Raw genomic sequence first — 22,257 nt, forward strand, 5'->3', positions numbered from 1 at the left:
TCGGAATTGCTGTTCCAACACAAACCACAGATGCTCGATGGGATTGATGTCTGGGGAATTTGGAGGCCAGGGCAATACCTGGAAGTCTTCCTTGTGTTCCACGAACCAGTCTTGACCAATCTGGGTGGTATGGCATGGTGCATTATCCTGCTGAAAGACGACACTGCCAAAGGGGAAGACCGTTGCCACGAAAGGGTGTATCTGGTCAGCAATATGTTTAGGTAGGTGGTAGACATCAGAGTGCCCGGCACATAGATGACTGGACCCAGGGGTATCCCAGCAGAACATCACCCAAAGCATGACACCGCCGCCACCGGCTTGTTTTGTCCCACGGTGCATCCAGGCGCTATCACTTCCCCAGGTAAATGAAGCACACGTATCTGGCCATCCACATGATGCAACAGGAAACGTGATTCATCAGATCAGACGGACCTTCTTCCAATCAACTCAAGGTCCAGTTTCGACGCTCGCATGCCAATTGTAGGCACTGTCACCGGTGAACCATGGTTAGCATGGGCACTCGGAGTGGCCTGCAGCTATGCAGCCCCATTTTCAGCAGGTTTCAATGTACTGTGTCTTTTGACACATTACTCTCGTCACCAGCATTCCAATTACAGGCTAGTTGCACCACAGTTGCCCTTCTCTTGCCACGTTCAATCCGAGAGAGCCTTTGCTCACCTCGAGCATCAATGAGCTGTGGTCGTCCAAACACCTTGCCAGCGATCCGAGGGTTCCCCCTCCTCGGACCACTTTCGGTAGGTACTATCCATGGCTGACCGTGAGCACCCTACCAGGTGTGCCGTTTTGGATATGCTCTGACCCAGTCATCTGGCCATTACAATTTGGCCTTTGTCAAACTCGTTTAAGTCCACTGCCTTTCCCATCTGAAGAACAAGAGTAACATTGATCAACGGAGCTCAGTATCAGGTGTTTTTTATACCATGTCCCGACCCATGCACATGCTGTAGTTCACCTGCAGTTGCTTCAATTTGCATAACGATTTGCTGGTCATAATGTTTTGGCTCATCGGTGTATGCCATTCATTATTATTGTGTTTAATATCGATTTCATTCAGAACACCAGCAATATCTTTACAGAAACGTACCATCTACCATAACGAAACATTTCAAAAGCAATTTGTGAAATTTTTGACATACCATAATTTTAGTACCTACTTCAAGTAACTTCCACTGTTGTAACCTAGAACCAAGAAGTTCTGCTTTCTCTGTAGATAAGTTTAAATCAAGATGTAAGTCATTCAACTCATCTTGATTAATTAAGTGTGGTGTGTTATAATTTTTTGGTTGGTAGTCCAAATCCATTAAGTGAAAGGTTAAGTGAACTCTGCATCACTACTTCCTTAGGCCCATGTTTTGGGGGATCTAGTATAGGCAGGTCTCTATTATGTGTAACAATGTTTAATGTAGATAATATGTTAGGATATTTGATGCACAATTAGAAACACTGTAGATTTTCATCCATTAAAATCAGATTATTTGAGTTTATGAGTGTAATGCGTTGTGGCTGAAATTTACTTATAGTACACCCTCTAAACTGCCTCAGGGTGTTTGACCCAGCCTTCCCGCTGTTTTAAAATAGGAAAACAACTTCTACAGACAGTGCATGTTATCGGTAGTGGTGGTAGAAGTTGTTTTCCTATTTTAAAACAGAGGGGAAGGGGGGAGATAAACACCCTAAGCTGAGGCAGTCTGGAGGGTGTACATGTAAGTAAATTTCAGCCCACTCCTGAACTCCAATAATCTGCTTTTAATAATGAGAAAAAACTAATCAATACATCGTTATCGACTTCTACTGCCACTACCGATAACACGCACCATCTATTTACTGAGAATGCAGAAAAAAACTGTGGTAGCAGGAAACGAGTTTGTCCGGTAAGTTTCTCGAAGTTTGTTGTGGTTCTCGTGTTGGCTTTCTTTACCTTAGCCATAATCCCATTTCCAGTTGAAACTGCCAAGTGGCGGGCAATTTCAATTGGAACTTTTACTTTCACTGTCTAGGCTGAACTACTATCAGAAAAAATTAGTGAGGAAAGTGATATCAAAAAATGCAGTTTGGGTATCCATTCATCAATTGACAATGCAAACAGGACTTCCTCCAATATCAGAGATTTGGATATTCTAAATCTCTGAATTTTTATCATACTGTAAAGAAAAGAAAAGGATGTAAAGAAAAAGCAATTGGCATGCTAAAGCAAATAATAAATCAGAGGTTACTATTTATGCATAGTGGTTAAGTGAAATATGCTGTAGATAAGGCATCACTATTTGTATCACTACCATTCTCTGCCACTTTGTGTACATTACTGCTATTCTCAATGGGAAGTAATGCCATATAACCACACTGACTGACTAATTTAGAGTAAGATAGATACCATTTGTTTTAAATTAGAATTATTATATGAAACGGTTTCTTGTCTCAACTATTATTATAGTTGTTTATATAAAAAGGGGTTCTTTACTTGACTACTATTAATTAATTTATTTATTTATTCAAAAATAAAGAATGCAAAAATTCAAAATTATGTGCACATTATAATAGCTAAATGATGCACAAGATGGTGGATGTTATTTGCACCTTCCAAAAAAAATTAATAAAGAAAAAGGGAAAACAATTCTCAATTATTCATAACTTCCCTGTTGCCAAGAAACAAATATCCAATTCCACTTTCAACTTTACCAATCTCTCTGCCTCAGCCACTGCAGAAGGCAATTTATTCTCCGATCTATGACAATAATGTTATGATGGGGTTTTAAGTGCAATGGCCACTTAGGCCATATTGCACTTTATGAAAGTGGTGCATACTGCCTGCGTTTGTTGATTTAGAAGCAGTTAAAAATGGCTATAGAATCCTATTCATTTTAGGAAGGAGAAGAATTCTGTGAGATTTGATTTTTTGCCTATGACATTGCTAAGCGACAAAAGTTCCTTTAAATTGGACAGAAAACTGAATGACACTAGTCGAGCATTATTACATAGAGTACATTCCAGAAGTATGTGTTTAACTGTGAGTGGTGTATGACAAAGATTACACTGAGGAGGGTCATTCCCTGACAAAAAGGAACAGATGGGTTAAATGAGTATGGCCAATTCTGGTTCAGACTAGAATTACTTCTTCTTGTCTGTTTGTAATGGGACTAGAAGCCCATAATTTTTGTAAAGGTTTTATTTGGAGTAGTTTATTATGAAATTGCACTTGCCATTTAAGAGTCCATTGATCTTTATTTATACTTTGTATATTCATTTTATAATCTGTGAACGGTACTAGGGAATTTGTTGGGGCTGAGCTGGATGGATTTTTGACAGCATCATATGCAATTTCATTTCCTAGTATTCCGGTATGGCCTGGGATCCAGCAGAAGATAACCTTTTGTTGATGCTCTCTAAGACATATCAACTGTGTTCTGATGAGCTTTAATAACGGGTGAGTAGGTGGGGAATTGTTTTGCAATGCTAATATGGAACCTTGCGAGTCTGTGTATATTATGCTCTTTTGAATTAACATATGGAAAATATTTTCGAAAGCAAGCTCTATGGCATATAATTCAGTCATGTAGCTATTACACTCTGTTGGAAGAGAAAGAGAAATGGTAGTATCAGGGAGTTCTAATGATACTACCTGATCCACTCTCAGACTTCTATCCATCTGTATATATTTTAGCAAAGTCAGGATAATGTTGAGTATGCGCAATGTAGCTGTTGGATGTTAAAGTCTGATAAAGAGTGTTTTCCACCCCACTGGTGGAAATAATTGTCACAAGATGGCATGATGACAGACCATGGAGGATTGGGATCTATAGGATCTTGCAAGGTTTTAGTGAAGTGTATATCCCAATCTTCTGCTAGATGTTTTAGCCTAATACAAGCAGGCTGAACTGTCTGTGGTTTGTTTCTATAGAAGGTCATATACTGTGGATCATAAAGTATTGACCAATTAGGATGGGTCCCTTGGCTTTGGATCTTGGTTGCATAGTTCAACAGCAACATCTTTCTCCTGATATTTAGAGGAGGTTCATGGGCTTCAACATACAAACTTTGTACTGGAGATGTTCTGAATGCACCTAGTGCTGTTCTAAGAGCTGAATGTTGAATAGGGTTGAGGCGAGATAAAACACTCTCCCTAGCAGAATCGAAAACAGGCGCGCCGTAGTCCAGGCGTGATCTAATTATGGTTCTGTATAAGTGAAGCAGGATGTAACGATCTGCTCCCCATGTTATGGCTGATAAGACTCTGAGTATGTACAGTTTTTTTTTTTTACAAGTAGTCTGGAGATATTCAATGTGCTTTTGGAAGTTTAACTTACTGTCGAAAAATAATCCTAGTAAATGAATACTATTAGCTATTGGGGTGGATAAAGGAGAAAATTTACTGTTTAAACATTTTATTTTTTTCCAGATTAATCTGATATCGGAATTTTTATTTACTGATGAGGTGAAAAAGAGCTCACAATCAAGTGGAGCTCGTTTTCACAATGCATATTGCTTCTAGTACAGAAGTGAATGGCAGTAGATTTCTGGCTGGCTAGTCTATAACCATTTTGTGTTATCCATGTCAGAATGCAATTGATTGATATTTGTAGTTGGCATTCAATGTAATGCATGGTTTGAGAATGACAGGAAAATTGAGAAATCATCTGCAAAAAGGTACAAATCCACAGTTTCCGGAATGAGTTCAATTATATGGTTCATTCTCATTGCAAACAAAGTGGAACTGAGAACAGACCCTTGCGGAATTCCTTCTTCTTGGGTGAAGATCTTAGAGAGGGTTCCCCGATAACGAACTTGAAAGGATTTCTGTTGAAGTAAATTTTGGATAAAGTATGGTAAATTACCTCTCGGGCCAAGAGAATGTAGATCTTTTAAGATGCCGAAATGCCATGTAGTGTAAAAGGCTTTCTCAATGTCAAGGCAGACCAAGATGTTCTTTCTTGATGAAAGCATTTCTAATGTTTGTCTCGGTTTTGATCATGAGATCATGAAGATCGGTTTTTCTGGAATCCAAATTGGTTGTTGTTAATCAAATTTTGGAACTCCAGGAACCAAGTGAGACAGTGATGTAACATTTTCTTGAGGTTTTTGCTGAGACGGCTGGTAAGGAATATCAGCCTGTAATTTTGCGGAACAGAATAGTTTTTACTGGGCTTTGCAATTGCTAGTACATAAGAATGATGCCAGGAACTTGGGAAAGTATGTTTGTAAAAAATTTGATTGAAAAATATAAGTAGCAAGGAGAGCGATCCTTAATGCAAATTTCAGAGCATTACATAGTATATCCCATCAGGGCCAGCAGCACTGTTTCTTGAGTTGGTAAGGGATTGCTGCAGCTCAAGCATGGTAAATGGTTGATTATAAGGTAAAGCAGAACTGTCAGTGAAATTTAGTCTGGATTTCTCTGCAACTGTTTTAAGTTTTTGAAATGTTTAATCATAGGCGATAGAAGAGGACAACTGAGAAAATACGATCCCCAGTACTTGATATTTCTGTAGGAGTAGAAAGCTCCTGCCCATTCCAGTTCAGTAGTGGGGTGGATAAAGGAGAAAATTTACTGTTTAAACATTTTATTTTTCTCCAGATTAATCTGATATCGGAATTTTTATTTACTGATGAGGTGAATTTAATCCAATTTTCTTTTTTTTGCTTTACGTCTGATGTAACAAGCTTTTGATCTAGGATGTTTATAATTAATAAGATTGGACGTTGTTGGATGTTTGTGAAAAAGGTTCCACGCTTTGTTTTTCTCTTTTTTCGCATGGTTGCAGTCTTCATTCCACCAGTAATTTATTTTTCATCTATTTCTTACTTGATACTGAGGAATGGCAGTGGATGCGGCTGTCAGAATTTGATTTGTGATATTCTCAGCAACACTGTTGATGGAATGATATAGTTGTCAAATGATGTGTGCGTTCTGCATTTTGCCCAATCAGCCCTTGAAAATTTCCATTTAATTGGATTTTCTGTTGGGGAGGAACAGGATGTTTGAATTTTGCAGATTATCGGATAACGGTCGCTGCTATAAGGATCACTCAGAGTTACCCAATCTACACTTGGAAAGAGGGAAAGGTCTATTGCAAATGTTGAACCTGTAGGGAGATGTATATATGTTTGAGAGCCAGTATTTAGTAAAGCTAAATTCTGTCTGTCGATCAACATTTCAATTAGCTTCCCTCATCTTTCTGAGATAGGGGAACCCCATAGTGGATGGTGGGCATTAAAGTCTCCTAGTAAACAAAATGGAGATGGTAACTGCAAAACAAGATTTTCGATTTCTTGAATAGTATATTCATGATTTGGCAGCAGATAGATTGAAACCAGTGTCAGAGTAATATCATTTACAATGTGAGTGGCAACAGCATCTAAGGCGATTTGTAAAGGGATGCATCTGGAGGGGATGCTTGAATCCACAAGTATTGCTACTCCTCCATAAGCACTATTAATGCCAGCTCTGTCTTGTCTGAACATAGTATAATTTTTGATTGTGATTGAGACCTGCTCTGTCAAATTCGTTTCCTGCAAGCATATTGCAAGAGGTCTGTAATGGTGAATTAATTCATGGATATCATCGATGTTACTACCAAGGCCTCTACAGTTCCATCAGATAATATGTTCCATTATTTGGATTTGTAAGAGGGAGATGAATCTGGATGCGTTTTATAAATGAGTTGCTTGTGATGATCTAGTTTAGATTTTTCTTTTCTGGGGAAGTTGGGGCGTGCTGAATCATTGTTATCTTCCATTTCACCATCTGCATGTAATTCGAGAAGATCTTGGGTGATCACATCATCAGTATCCATCCTTGTTGAGGGGGTTTGATTAACCTCAACAGGATCTGATTTTTGCAGTTTTTCTGTTACTTTACTGTGGGTTATATTTTGGGTTGGAACTGTGAGAGGTGTATTGTTACTTTGATCTACTATCTTTGGCTTAGATGTAAGCTGGGTTGATGGAACTGATCAAGCCCAGTCTGCGATTGATTTATCTGGAGAGAGAGTGACGCTTCCATCTTACATGCTACTGATTGGTGAGAGTGGATAGCCGAGGCATAAGAGCTTTTTGGCATGACTAGTTTAATTTGTTTTCTAGCTTCTTGATATGAGATTTTATTTTCAGTCTTGTATTTTTGTATTTTCTTCCCTAGCTTCCAGAGATCACATTCTTTAGAGTATGCTGGATGGTTGCCCCCTGCAATTAGGACACTGCAGAGTTTGTGCCTTGCATTCTGATTAGGTATGAGTTCTAGAGCCACAGTTTGTATATGTCGAAACTCCATGGCATGCTGTCTGGGAGTGATGAAATTTCTAGCATTTGTAGCATCTTAGGGGATTTGGGATAAAGGGTCGAACACGGCAATTTAAGTAACCTGCTTTGACTGAAGCTGGTAAATTTGGTGTATTGAAGGTTAGAATTATGTTACGTGTTGGGACTAAGGTACCATCTTTTCGTATCATGGTTCTTTTTGCTTGAGTTACATTTTGTTCCTTTAGTTCCCGGACTATTTCTTCTTCAGAAATGTTTAATAATCCCACTCAGTGATCACTCTCTTGGACGAATTCAGGGTGTTATGTGGAGTGACTTGAATTGGAATTCCACTTAAAGTAGTGAGTCTTTTAATATTTGTTCAATGTCTTGGGAGAGAAGTCTCTATTAGCAAGTCCCTGGATTGGAGATGTTTCACCATTTTTGGTGATGCTGCTGCATTTTCCAGGCATCATTGAATGATGAAAGGGGAGAGCTTACTAACAGGTTGTGCCAACAGAGAATGGATAATCAGGAAGGCTGGTGATTCCTGTCTCCCAGCATCTTTTTTCATTTTCTTCGAGATAGAAAAGTCATTGTTCGTTTCATGGGCTCTTGATGAGGAAATTCATTGGTTTCCATTTCTGCTCATTTTAGCCTTGAGGGTTGGTTTATCCCCCAGGTTACTGGCCTTGCCATGTGGAGGCAGGAGTGGTGCCACCAGTGACCAAGCGATAAGAAGTTAGTGGTTAGTGTGTTACAGGAGTTAGTTATATATACAAAAGAAAGGTGTTTTTCCTTTCTTGTAGGAGGCTTCCTTCTTTATTTAAAAATAGCCAGAAAATAAATAACTTTGAAAGTATAAGTAATAACTTTGAAAGTATTATTATTTGAAAGGCTTTAGAAATCTTTAACCACTTCTTTATAGAAAATATGCTTTGAAAATCGCTAGATCACTCGTTTGGCACTCAGGGCCATGACAATAATAATACTGCTTGAAGGTAAACATGAAGTCCAGCCTTCTTTTACTCCCTAAGATTTTATATTTATGGCCCCCTATTCTTGTTTCTACCATTAATTAATATGCTTTCTAAATGTGAAGAATTCAAAGATGCACAAAGATCACAAGAACAATGCAGCAATGGGTACACAGAGGCCCATTCTCTATGTTCAGCAGTATGCTTGCTAGCCTTAGTAACTTAGTAAAAGGAACCAAAATGGTAGTTGCAGAAGAAAAACTCTACAACTATGGCAGAAAATTCACTTTCCCACCAAGAGCTGACTCCCATTTTTCATAGTTATTAATCCTAATTAATAAATAAAGATATCTAATGGTTATATATGCAGATATACATACAAGGTATCCTATAAAGAAAAGAAAAAATAACTAATTCATAATTAATAAAATAACTAAAAATAACTAAAATAACTGTCTTTGAGCAAGGCAGAATGAGTCTAGATAATACTTCCCACAGGAAATCGGAGTCAGAGAGAGAGGTCGCCACAGAATCCAACAGACCAAATCCAGACTGCAAACTAATAACACAGAGATATGTTAGCAAATCTGTTACAAAGATTAGGAAAACAGCATGCAGTGGACCTGCGAGGTGTCCAGCCTGGAATGAATCCAGACTGGACACCTTCTTCAGGAGTCCAGTCCAGTCTGGAATCCAATGATTCCAGACTTATGGGACACTCTATAACTCGAAGTAGTCAGTCATAACTGGAAATACCCTTTTTTGAAACGCAGTCTATCAATTATCAGTCACTAATATTATGGGTTGTACTGGCTATCTGAAAATATCCTGATTATATTAGACTTTGTAGAATAAATTATCACATCTATACATTTTTCCTGGTCCAGCTGAATGAAATACCAGCAGTGAGAGACTGATGCTATTGCTATTGGTTGGATAACTTGTGCTATAAGCAACTGTGATAGGCCTTCTGCCCCTGCTGACTCCATATGGCACTAGTGGTCTAGGTTTGATTTTGTTGTGTTCCTTGTGGTAGCATGTTATTTGCCAAGTTACATGATGGACTGTTACAAACTGGAAGGCTGATGTACATCTTCTTATGACATCTGTGGTGGTTGTTGTTGTTATTTGGTTTTTAGGAGCATTAGCAACTAAGGCCATATTGCTCCGGGGATATGCGGTGGTCATTCCCTGACCTTTCTGCATCCTCCGTATTTGGTGGCTCACGGGCTCGAACCCCGGTCTAATCAAGAAGCGTGTGCCACGCACTGCTGCCTCTGCCCACCTGGCTACGGAAGCGCCCATCTGTGGTGAACTGTTGGGTTCAATCCCACCTTACAGGATCTTCTGGGTGTAGTCAACTCAGATGGACATTGCCATGCAGAGGTAGACCAGCCAACCCATAGCCACCAACTTTACCATCAATTTACAAGGGAACAGCAAGAAAAGACAAGGAGCTGCAATAAAAAGCAATATCAACTCATCTGCATTTTATTAGGGGTCCATTTCTCTTCCCAAAGGAGAGAAATAAAAGTCTTTTCCAAAGGAGAGACTTTTATTTTACTTTAATCATTCTTTGTTAGCATACCACATAACCAGAAAATCTTTGACAGCATCTCAATATAAAAAGAAATTAGCATTATTATTTCAAATGAAGCAAGAAAGCAAGCCTATATCAAATTACCAATCTCATTGCCCTTCTCTGTACTCATTCCAGCAGCTCTATATCCTTCCTAAAATGAGGCCTCCAGACCTGTATGCAGTACTCAAGATGTGGTCGGACTACTGCCTTATACAATGGGATGATCACCTCCTTATGCTGCTAGCAAAATTGGTGTATATCACTGACAAAACATCATGAGCTGTCTTGAAGCCTGTCTGCACTGCTCAGAGAACTTCATATCTGAATGCACAATTACCACCAAGCCTTTTTCATTTTCTACTACCCAGTAGTACCACACAGTTGGTACATCACTCTATCCTGTCCTGTCACATTTCCTTGCCTATCCTGTCTGTCCTTTCTGGATATATTGTACTCTCCATATTCAAATTCTGCGTTCCTTATATCTGAGCAACACTACATCTGTGATATCCCAACAATGTCTGCATTTGTTATCTTGACCAGCACTTCAAATTCATCAAATTTACTTACTATCTCCTAGCATTTATGTATATGCAATTATATGCACCTTATTGTCATCTTTGTTACCCTAATACATCCCATGTATTTACTTGATTCATGATGACTCCCAGCAGTCCTTCAAATTCCCCAGCACTTTGCTTCCAAACTGCTGCTCATTCCAATACAAGCTCATTCCAATAATTGGTTTTGAATTATATGTTGCAAGGTTATTATGCAAAATGTTAAAGTCTCCACACAATTAAATATATAAATATTATAAAAAGATGACATAAAGCAATGGATGATATGGAAAACCTTTAATTCTGTGGTTGGCAGATCGGAACCCGAAACACATGGTGACATGCCTTAAGTTTATTAAGGGAACATTTAGTATTTGCCATGGTTCGTTTATCAGGTTTAAAATTTTACTAACCTTTGTAATATTAAGGTGAGCTGAAAGACTGCAGTGCAGATTAAATTGACATTGCAGCAAAGCTCATTCCTGAGGAAATTCTGCAGAGACAATTCATGATTGGGAGACTAGCTACTATGTTAATCAAATTTTAAGTGTTAAAAAAAAAATAATAAGTGTTCTATACTGTAAAAGGGATGCCTTGACATGTTCTTCCTGGAAAATAGTAGCTACAGGACCAGTATCATCTACACAGGTTCAACTATTTATAAAGCTATATCCAGAAGACCAAATTGGTTTTCTGAGACCTCAAGTACACCAGCCATTACACCCACCATCACCTTTCAATTAAACATCATTAATTTTCAGGAAAAACCGGTGCAAGCAAGCAAAAAGTCAATAGTAATAATAAGTAAGAAAATGGTTTATGTACAGTTTATTTATAAAATAATACAATAAAAAACATTATGTAAAATGTATACTTAAATACAAGAAATACTGTGTAATAAAATAAGTTGCATAATGTATGCAGTGTATTCAATGTCAAAGAGTAAAATTTTATTTCACAAACTTTTCCAACTACGAACAATGAGGAATGTAACAAGCAATGAGGAATGTAGGCCTGTGACAAGCCTCCTTGAAGCTTGTCAGAGGCATTCTCTCAGGTATGACAAGCTAGGGTTTGCTAACTGAAAGTCTAAAATTCTGCTGGAAACTGACATTCAGGTGACATTTCAGTCAAGTGGATTGAATTTTCTTGAAGTTTGATCATTCTCAACAACTAAAACCTCTGCTTGCACCTTCACAATGGTTGGTAGTAACGCTGGGTATAATCCCCTTGCGCAAGTCCTGAAAAATAGCACCTAGTATACCAGGTGGGCAAGGAGTAGCATCTGCACTACACAAAGGAATGTCACCTGTGTTAACAGGCATTACTAGGTGGTAGATGAGCAAAGATTTATTGATGATTGATGCTTTTGAGGTTATGATGGGCATCACAGTGAGACCTAATCTTCCTTACATTTTGGGGATATTGCTCTAAAATAGAGTTTACAGGCTGGCCACTACATAGTCCATCAGATGGAACCTATTGGGATCCAGATCAGTTAGAGTCTAATCTCACTGCATCTACTCTGCAAGACAGTGATTGGAGCCAATCCAAGTGGTGTGTATGCATGGAACATTGTTGAGGCCAGGAACTGAGTATATTCTTTCTGTGTGTATACATCATATCCAAAAATTTCATTATTTCATACAATACAACCCTCCCCCATATTTTTTTACTACTGAATGCATCATGAATAGTAAAACTGATAGAACAAACTCATCTGTAAAAGGATCTAAACCTTTCAAATACTTCATCATTCATATCACAAAAATATACATGGTCTGAATTCCAATCTCAATGATGTCCACTTTCATTTACAGTCTGCCAAGCCCCACTAACTTTTTCTGACAGAATCCTAATTAATGGTTAATTCAACCACTGCTCATCTCAGTTGTCCAAATTATTCACTGTGTAATTTCTTTCACTTAAATAGTGGCACATGTCACAAACACAGTAATTTGAAATCTCTTCTTTTCAATCCTCTGGCTTAAAATCTTTCTACCCCATTCTATAGTTCAATTGTTGCCTCTATGAAATTCTCAATTCCACTAATTACTTGGACCTCTTTGACATCCTTTCTTTGAAGCTCGACTTTCTCCAGTCCAACTTTACTAACAGTGAAGTAATTTCCCCTTAGCAAATGTAATGTTCACAACTGCAGCAGGGTTCAGCTTTCTAGTCAGATGGACACAGGTGGTTGAGATGCTGAGGCTTTTGCAATTGCTATGACTTCACATAGATTGTTCATTTACCTACCTGAATACCAGACAATCCTAATTACACAGACAACACACTTGATCTTTTTCTCACAAACATTACTTCCAAATATATGGTCGTCGATAAGGGCAGTCCTCTAGGCACCTCAGATCACATCTAGTTGATGGTCTCTTCTCTAATGGAGGCTTTCTCTTATGGCCATTCTCAACCTCATGTTGTTTGCATCGTAGTCATCCCATTTGCAATACAAAATGGGATGATCTCCACGATTTCTATTATTTTTTTTTCCCTTGGTTGGATTACTGTTTTAAACCTTGTGATGTCAAAGTTTGCTCAGATTGTGTCAGTGAAATAATTCTTGTATGGATGAAATCCTTTATTCCAACTCCACCATAAAATCTCATCCTTTATTTAAACCTTAGTTTTCCAATAAATGTGCTAAGGCTGTTCAAGGTAAGAATGTTGAATTTTGCAATCAGCTTACATTCAAATCTCCAGGTTAATTTTCTGCCTACACCAAAGCTCATAACAATTGTAAAGTAGTTATTAATCAGTCCAAACTAGATATTAAAAAGGCTGAGAGTAGAAAACTTGCTTTTTATCCAAAGTAGTTGAGCATTCTGGTCTCTTGCTAAAGTTTTTGGTCACAACTTTTATCCACCTGTACTCCCACATGGATTAAAACCTGATAATTCTAATGTTACTTAAGCTACAGATAAAGCTGGCTGGGCTAGTAAAAAAAATAATAAAAATAAATAAATAATGTATCTTATAGTGTCAATACAAGAATGTATCCTACTTTTCTTGTATTGACGATCTTGGTAAACGACCTCCTACCATTTCCAGGACATTCTGCTCAATGCTTCCAGTGGTCTTCCATAAAAAGGAAGTCAGAAGAATTTAGAACAATCTTGGTGCCAAGAAAGCTCCAGGTCCTGATGGTATTTCTCTGCTTGTTCTCAAAACCTGTGCTACTGAGCTTACTCCTATTCTATGTTACCTTTTAATACTTTCTTATTCTACTGGTATTTTTCCTTCTGCTTGGAAATTTCCTGATATCTAGCCAGTTCCTAAAAAAACTGACAAATCCATCACATCTAATTATCATCCCACTGCACTTGCATCTACCCTTTCTGAAGTAATGGAGAAATCCATTAACTGTAATTTCCTAAATCATCTCAAAAACTTCCACCTAATTAGTGATTGGCAATACAAATTCAATCAATGGTGATATATTGGCTTATATTATTACTCTAGAGACAAATTCAATGGAATAGTTTGGTGAAACTAAAGCAGTTGCGCTTGGCATTTCAAAGGCTTTTAATCATATTTGGCATAAAGGGCTTCTAAATATGATTACATCTCATGGATTATCAACTTTTTTTTTTCTTTATAAATGGGTATCCAGTTTCTTTCTCTGACCATTCACTGTATGTGATGTTAGATAGCTCACTGTCTTCTAACTTCTCCACTAATGCTGGTTTCCCCCAAGGTTCTTTCACCCTGTATTTTCCTCTTGCATATTAATTGACAGAGAAAATACTATCCATAATTGTGCTGATGATAGAAAATTGCACTCTAATTTCAGTTTGAGAAACCTTGCCCTATAGCATTAGTAGAGGCATTTGATGCAAGAAAGCAAGCTTATGCAGCATCAGCCAAAAAAAAAAACTACTTCTACTTCACCGCTCTGTTCATTCGAAATACCTGTCCAGCTGAGGCTTAAACTTATTTAGGCTATCAACTTCCATGACAAGGGATGGAAGTCTGTTCCACCAACCAACCACCCGCTGGCTAAAGGCAAATTTCCGCACGTCTATCCTACATCTGTCTTTCCTCAATTTGAATTTATGCCCTCTCAGGTGATTATTCTGAGCAAGAGGAAGAATCCCATCAGCATTGAGCATGCTCAAACCATTCAAGGCTTTATACACCTCAATCAGATCACCTCACAGGTGCCTATTCTCCAAACAATTCAATCTGCAAAACTTAAGCCTTTCTTCGTAAGAGCACCCCTTTGTTCCATTCACTAATCTTGTTGCCCTTCTGTGTACTTGTTCCAGCAGCTCTGCATCCTTCTTGAAATGAGGCCTCCAGACCTGTATACAGTACTCTAGGTGTGGCCTGACCATTGCCTTATACAAGGGAATAATCACCTCCTTATCCCTGCTAGAAAAATTCCTATATATCATTGACAATACACCATGAGCTACTCTTGCAGCCCGTCTGCACTGCTCAGAAAACTTCATATCTGCCTGCTCAACCACCCCCAGGTCCCTTTTATTCTCTACCACTGTCAGTGTAGTACCACAGAGTTGATACGTTGCTCTGGGGTTGCTGTTTCCCATATGTAGTACTTTACATTATACAAACAGCATCTTATGCTTCTTGAATATCCACTACCAATTCCTTAAATACTGATTTCCAGGTAATTAATAATTCTCAATGGGAAAAAGATAACTTAGTTAATTTCAACCATAGTAAAATTCAGTCCTGTCTTATATCTCACAAAAAGGATTCTTCTCCTCATATGCTTATCTTTGTTGACACTCAGATTTCTAGACAAGATCACATATCTCTATTAAGGATTACCCTGACTTATAAGCTCAGGCTCTTGGCATAAGAACATGACAAATATTGCTTCCTCTGAATCTAAACTCTGGGTTCTTTCCTTTCCCTTTCATTGTTAATTTTCTTTTAAACAGTTATTCATTCTGTAAAAATTTAAAGTCCTCCCTACCATGGAATATTGTTCCCAGATATAGGGCAGTGTACACATAACCTCTCTCTCTCTCTCTCTCTCTCTCTCTCTCTCTCTCTCTCTCTCTCTCTCTCTCTCTCTCTCTGGCTTCTAGACTCCATTCAAAAGAGGGCAGGTAAGATAATTAATGACTCATCTCTTACATAATTCTTTCCATTCTCTGTTTTATAGAAGTTTTGTTTCTGTTGCATGCCTCTTCTATAGATGCTTCTATGGACAATGTTCTTCTGAATTGGCTTCTATAATTCTCCCATCTCCTCCAAACCAGTCAGAACACATGCAAGAACTAGTCAATATCTCCATTTACTGTCCTAATTCAAACTTACAGAATCAACTTTTCTTCTTCTTCATTTATCCCTTCAATTTCTGTTTTATGGAACAACCTCACTTCACATATATTCACTGAAAATTACAATATAAAGAAATGCAATCAAATGTCAATAAGTATAGTATCTTCTTTTATTTTCTCAGTCTTCAGCCCATTCAGAGTACTAAGTACTATAGATTCTAATACCTGTTGTGTTTGGGGGTGTTCATATAAAAAATAATAATGTCTTAAGTTTGTGAGCTTTAGGAATGCTTATACTTATATCTCAATAATACATTTTAACATTTTACACTGTCCTATACCAATATTTGTTGTATAAATTGGTGGAATGTTGTATTAGAAGAAAGATAATCTACTATAGATAAATAGATAGTTAAGTGAAGTTCTTTACTGACTAACATTATGAACAAGGGTTCTACAAGATTTAGAGTTTTTTAAATTAACATTATGAACAGTGTACTACAATTTCAGTATGTGTGGCTATCCACTGTTTATAACACTTTTTTAATAACATATATGCTGGTCTTTTGCATTTTATCTCTAAGTTTTCTGATGATAGAAAGGTGGAAAGAGCAGTTAAGGACACCGATCTCGATATTAGCATTAGTAGAGGCAAGAAAGCAAGCTTATATAGCATCAGCCAAAAAAATAATAATAAAAATAAATAAAAAACACTTTTCCCATTTCACCCATCCATTAGCACTAAACGTTTGTCCAGTTCTTTTATGAATTTATTTAAGCAATTAACTTCCGCAATGACCGATGGAAGTTTGTGTTTGTTCCAGCAATCAACTACCCGCTGGCTAAAGAAAAATTTTGCACATCTATTGTACAACTGTCTTTCCTCATCATGAATTTATGCCCCCTCAGGTGTGCAATCTGAGCAGGAGGAAGAATCCCATCAGCATTAAGTTTGCTCAAACCATTCAAGGCCTTATACACTTCAATCAGATAACCTTTGCAGGTGCCTAGTCTCCAGATATTGCCTCATTCCAGTAACTCTGCATCCTTCCTAAAATGGGGCATCCAGACCTGTATGCAGTACTCAAGGTGTGGCTTAACCACTGTTTTATACAAGGGGATAATCACCTCCTTATCCCTGTTAGCAAAATACCTGTATATAATTGACAATACCCCATAAGTTGCTCTGGCAGCCTATGTGCACTGCTGAGAAAATTTCATACCTGCCTGCAAAATTACTCCTAGGTCTTTTTCCTTCTCCATTACCCTGAATGTAGTATAGCACAGTTGGTAGGTTACTCTGGGGTTACTGCTACCCATATGCAGTACTTTGCATTTTTCAATGTTAAATTTCAGTTGATAGTGCTCAGCCCATCTACCCAGCCCATCCTGTTGCGGTAGAATGCTGTCATTACTGTCATTAACAGTACTGCCTACCTTTGAATCATCTGCAAACTTAGATAATAAGCCTGATGTACCATCATCAATATCATTGATAAATATAGAAAACAATACTGGACCCAACACCGAACTATGGAGAACTCCACTAATAACATTAGTCCAAAAACAGCAGGGTCATGGACTAATGTTCTTTTTATTATTCTGTTTACCACCCTCTGTCTTTTCCCACTCAACCATCCCTTTATCCATAGCAGCAACTTGCCCTTAATGCCATACTGCTCCAATTTGTACAGCAGACTTCCATGAGCAACAGTATCAAAAGCTTTCCTGAAATCCCAGTATATGATATCAAAATTATTTTTTGATTTCAGTTCCTTTATGACCACATCACAGTATCCAATCAAATTGGTCAGAGAGGACTTCCTCTTAACAAATCCATTCTGTGTCTGAACTATAACTGCAGTCTTGTTGAGATGACCTTGCAATGCTTCTTTAACCAGTGCCTCCATAATTTTCCTTGGAACAGAAGTTAAACTAACAGGTCTGTAATTCTCGTGTCAGACTTTATTCCTTCTTTCTGAATATGGGATATGCACAGCTTCAGTCTGATTGGCCCTCTCCTGAATCCACTGATATCCTCATGATTATGGCTAAGGGTTTGCTTACTTCTTTTTCTGCCCTCCTTTAACAGATTGCATCCACTCCAGGTGCTTTTTTTACATTGAACTTCAACAATTTCTCCACCACTATGCTCTCAGTTATTACAAAATCCTTCAGTTCCTTGTTAGAGTTTAATAAATGTTTGGCATTCCTCTCCCTAAATAACTCCTCATGTGTTTATGTAGATACAAAATACACATTTAGTTTGTCAGCTACCTGAGCAGGATCATCAACAGTTGAACCATCAATATCAAGTGGACCAATCTGATTCATCACCTTCTTTCTACAGTTTATATAAGTAAAGAAGTCTTTACTGTTTTTATTTGTATCCTTTGCTAAGATTATTCATAATCTGCCTTCAATTGCCAAACTTCCTTTGTGACTTGATTACAAACTAGCTTATATCTACCATAAGCTTCTGTGGTGCCTGATAATATATACACATCCGATGAATTTTTCTTCTCTGACAGAAGTCTCATTAGGTCATCTGACATCCATTTAGACCTGAACTTTGTACAGTATTTCTTAGTTGGTATAAAAAGCCTAGTAGCTTCCATGATTAATTCCTAGAATGCTTCCCATTTAGAATTTGCTGTGGTAACATCATCAGTTGGTCCACAGCATAGAATTTAAAAACTGTCTGAGACCACTGTAGTCAAATTTACAAAAGCAAACACTCTTCCCTTTCTTCCTGGTGGTAGTTATATCTTTAAGTAAATCCCACATCAGTACACTCTGATCACTGCCACCAAGTGGTTCCTTTATCTGCATATTCTTAATGCATGAAGAATCACTGCTATTAATCAGATCAAGAGTATCACTCACTCTAGTTGCCTCTTGAAAATGCTGCTGTAGAAAACAATTACCCAATAAATCCACAAAAGTCTTGTGAGTTTGAGCGAGATCAGCCCACAAGTTCCAGTCAATATCTGAGAAGTTAAAATCCCCCATTATAAGACATTCTGATTTACTGGCCCACTTTATTTTTCTGTACAGTTGTTCATTGTACTCAGCATAGTCATGAGGCCTATAACACACTTCTACTCTCATTTCTGCATTCCCAGTGGTTATGTCACACCAAACTCACTCTACATTGCACTGTCCATCCATGCCAACTGGATTCACTGCCTTAGATTTTATGTGCTTCTTAAGTAACAGCATAACCGCTCCTACCTTCTTATCTGTCTGTCCTTTCTGTACAAATTGTACTCCCCAAATTCAAATTCTTCATTCCTTACATCCATGTGATGCCACATCTCTGATATCCCAATAACATCCGCCTTTGAAGTCTTCATCGCATGCAGAATGAAAGAACTTGGGTGTTCTGTTTGAGGAGCATCAGGCTCTTTTGATTGGATAAGTCATTATTGGGTATATGCAAATCCATAGGATTTGGATTTGCAGTCTTAATCGATGGAAAATTGTCATAGTCTATGGTGTGCTACTTTTGGTCCTGGGGGTTTGCTAATGCAAAAGTTTCCACCCAGGTTTCCGTCCCCGCCATGGGGAGGCAGGTGCAGTGCCACAAGGTGATCAAGTGGCTGAGTTAGTGAGTTAGTACTGTTAGAATTAGAAACAGAAAGGTGGGTTTCCTTTCTGAGCCTTTGTCTGCTTCCTGTAGTGCAAAAGAGTTACACTAATTTATAAATAAAGAAAACGGTAGCTGAAACAAAATATAATCTATTTACTTAAAGGCTCTTTGGAGATAACACTTTGAGGAATGCACACAAATCATTTGACACATGGGGTCCCAATATGGAAGCATCCGATGCACAAGGTCTCAGAATTGTGCCCTTTTCAGTGCTATCTTTTACTAATTCCCATTTCTGCAAATTTCTCACTTTGAGTTGCACAACCGAATGCAAATTACCACTGTTCTGGCATAGGAAGCCGTTTGGCTTTTTATACTGCAAGTTATGCAGCATAGTCCACTATGGATAGGGTCGTTATAAATCAGTGATCAAGGAGTGTATGTAGGTATACACACACACGTTTGGGCACTACAATAAAGAGAGTGAATGTTTATATCCATTTATTCAGTCTATATCCATCTCATAAATAAATGGCAAGTGTGTTTGCTATGGTTTATTCAATTCTGTTATTTTTCCTAAGCTGCCATTGTAATGGAAAATAAGAAAGGCACCTGGGGTGGATGGGATCTATCCAGTTATGTTAAAGGGGACAGCAAAGAAATTAAGCATACCCATAGCTATAATCATTAGAGCATTCTTGGATTCCGGGGAGGCACCCACAGACTGGAGATGTGCAAATGGAGAATTACAGACCTATTAGTTTAACTTCTGTTCTAGGGGAAATAATGAAGTCACTGGTTAAAGAAGCATTGCGGGATCATCTAGACAAGACTGCAGTTGTAGTTGAGACACAGCATGGGTTTGTTAAGGGGAAGGTTCTTGTCTGAACAATTTGATTGGATGTGGTCACAAAGGAACTGGATGCAAAAAATAATTTTGATATCATATACTTGGATTTCAAGAAAGCTTTTGATACTGTTGCACATGAAAGACTTCTTTACAAATTGGAACAGTATGGTATTAAGGGCAAGTTGCTGTTGTGGATAAACGGATGGTTGAGTGGGGGAAGTCAGAAGTGTGGTAATCAATGGACACTTCTCTTCGTGGAGTACCCAAAGGTTCAGTGTTGGGCCCATTGTTATTTTCTATATTTATCAATGATATTGATGATGGTATATTAGATTAATGTTCAAGTTTGCAGACAATATGAAGGTTGGCAGGGTTGTTAAATGACAGTACGCTACTGCAACATGATCTAGAAAAGTTGAGCAGATGAGATGCCTGATAGGTGGCAACTGAATATAAACCCCGGAGTAATGTACCAACTGTGCAGTATTACACTCAGGGCAGTGGAGAATGAAAAAGACCTGGAAATAATTGTGCAGTCAGATATTAAGTTTTTTGAGCAGTGCAGACATGAAAATATCTTGTCAATGATATATAGGAACTAGCAGAGATAAAGAGGTGATTATCCCTTTGTACTAGGCAATGGTCAGGCCACACCTTGAGTACTGCAGGTCTGGAGACTTCATTTTAGGTGGTATGTAGAGCTGCTGGAACAAGTACAGAGAAGGGCAATGAGATTGGTGAAAGAAACAAAGGGGTTCTGCTGTTACCAAGAAAGGCTTAAGTTCATAAGGCTTAAGCCAAGAAAGGCATCTGGAGACTAGGTGTCTGTGAGGTGATCTGATTGAGCTATTTAAGGCCTTGAATGGTTAGAGCAAGATCAATACTGCTGCTGAGATTATGCACCTAAGGGGACATAAATTCAAAATGAGGAAAGATAGTTGTAGAATAGATGTGCAGAAATTTGCCTTTAGTCAATGGGTGGTTGATTGCTGGAACACACTTCCATCTGCCATTGTGGAAGTCGATAGCATAAATAACTTCAAGGAAGAACTGGACAAACTTTTGGAGTGAATGGATCGGTGAAATAGGAAGTGGTATTTTTTGGCTGATGCTGTATAAGCTTGCTTTCTTAATGCTAATGCTAAAGTCCTAGGATTTGAAACCTGCATATTACAATCATTTAATAATGTAAAGTTATATTAAAATGTTACATAAATGAATTTTTAATTTGCAGCAGCAATATCAGACTGATCAGATGAACTAGATACCTCCTGTTTGAACTTCCATTATCCAGAGTGATTTTTCTGAAATATTTTAAATATTTTATTGGCCTTTATAAGATGTGTTTTTGTGAGTATGAAGGAATTCTGAGATTCTCTCTCTACTGTCCATTATAATGCCGAAATGAGAGTGTAAACACTAGAACAGAGATGGCAACAGACAAGAGAAAAATTATCATGTTATGCATACAATTTTATTATGAGTAGTAGTAATAACATTATTACTACTACTCATTTTGAATACAAAAATTTTGTTGTTTTAGTTGTAAATTTCAAACAGCATCCCCTCTGAACTGTTTGCTATTAGATTTTAATGAATTTATTTTGAGGTGTAATTTTTTCACAAATATGTAATGTTTGTATAATGTGATGAAATGTGATTTATACATCTTTATTAAATAAACTTTTTTTTTTTTTTTTTTTTTTGCAACTTGTATCACTTACAAAATTAGCTGTTTTTGTTATTATAAATTATATTTTACACATGATAAATTATTATTCAAAAGTGAATAATAAAAAAATATAAAATCGTTTACTTCAAATTAATTTTTATTTCTTGTAGTATTTCTTTTATTTCATGCACTACAAGGAGAAATACTAACCTAAAACTGTTAGAAACACAGAAGCTTCATCAAAACCAGATTTATTTTCTGCTCTGATATAGTATAAACCCATATCCTTCCTCTCACATGCAGAAATTGTTAGTTTGGTTCTATACGATTCCACTTCCAAGCTGATTTTCCCTCCTTCTTTTAATACAGCTTCATTAAAATTCCATATCTTTTTAGGTGGAGGCTCACCAGTGATACGTACATCAAACTTTACACTCTGCCCAGCATGGACTACAACATCTTTCAGAGAGTTACGGTCAATCTTCGGAGCCACTGAAAAGTATAAA

The 22,257-nt window shown here is 37.7% G+C and overlaps 1 protein-coding gene across 1 annotated transcript in view; it reads right to left on the reverse strand.

Annotated features, from left to right (window-relative positions):
* Positions 1-22,257, reverse strand: part of LOC150087120 (twitchin-like) — a 3,511,780-nt gene that overhangs the window by 1,884,795 nt on the left and 1,604,728 nt on the right. The window contains 1 exon segment of the mRNA XM_090372971.1: positions 21,962-22,243. Within this exon segment, the coding sequence (XP_090229097.1) occupies positions 21,962-22,243 (282 nt within the window).

Source organism: Mastigoproctus giganteus, chromosome 4 (genome assembly GCF_048544385.1).
Source record: "Mastigoproctus giganteus isolate SK-2022 chromosome 4, ASM4854438v1, whole genome shotgun sequence".
Lineage (NCBI taxonomy): Eukaryota > Metazoa > Arthropoda > Arachnida > Uropygi > Thelyphonidae > Mastigoproctus > Mastigoproctus giganteus.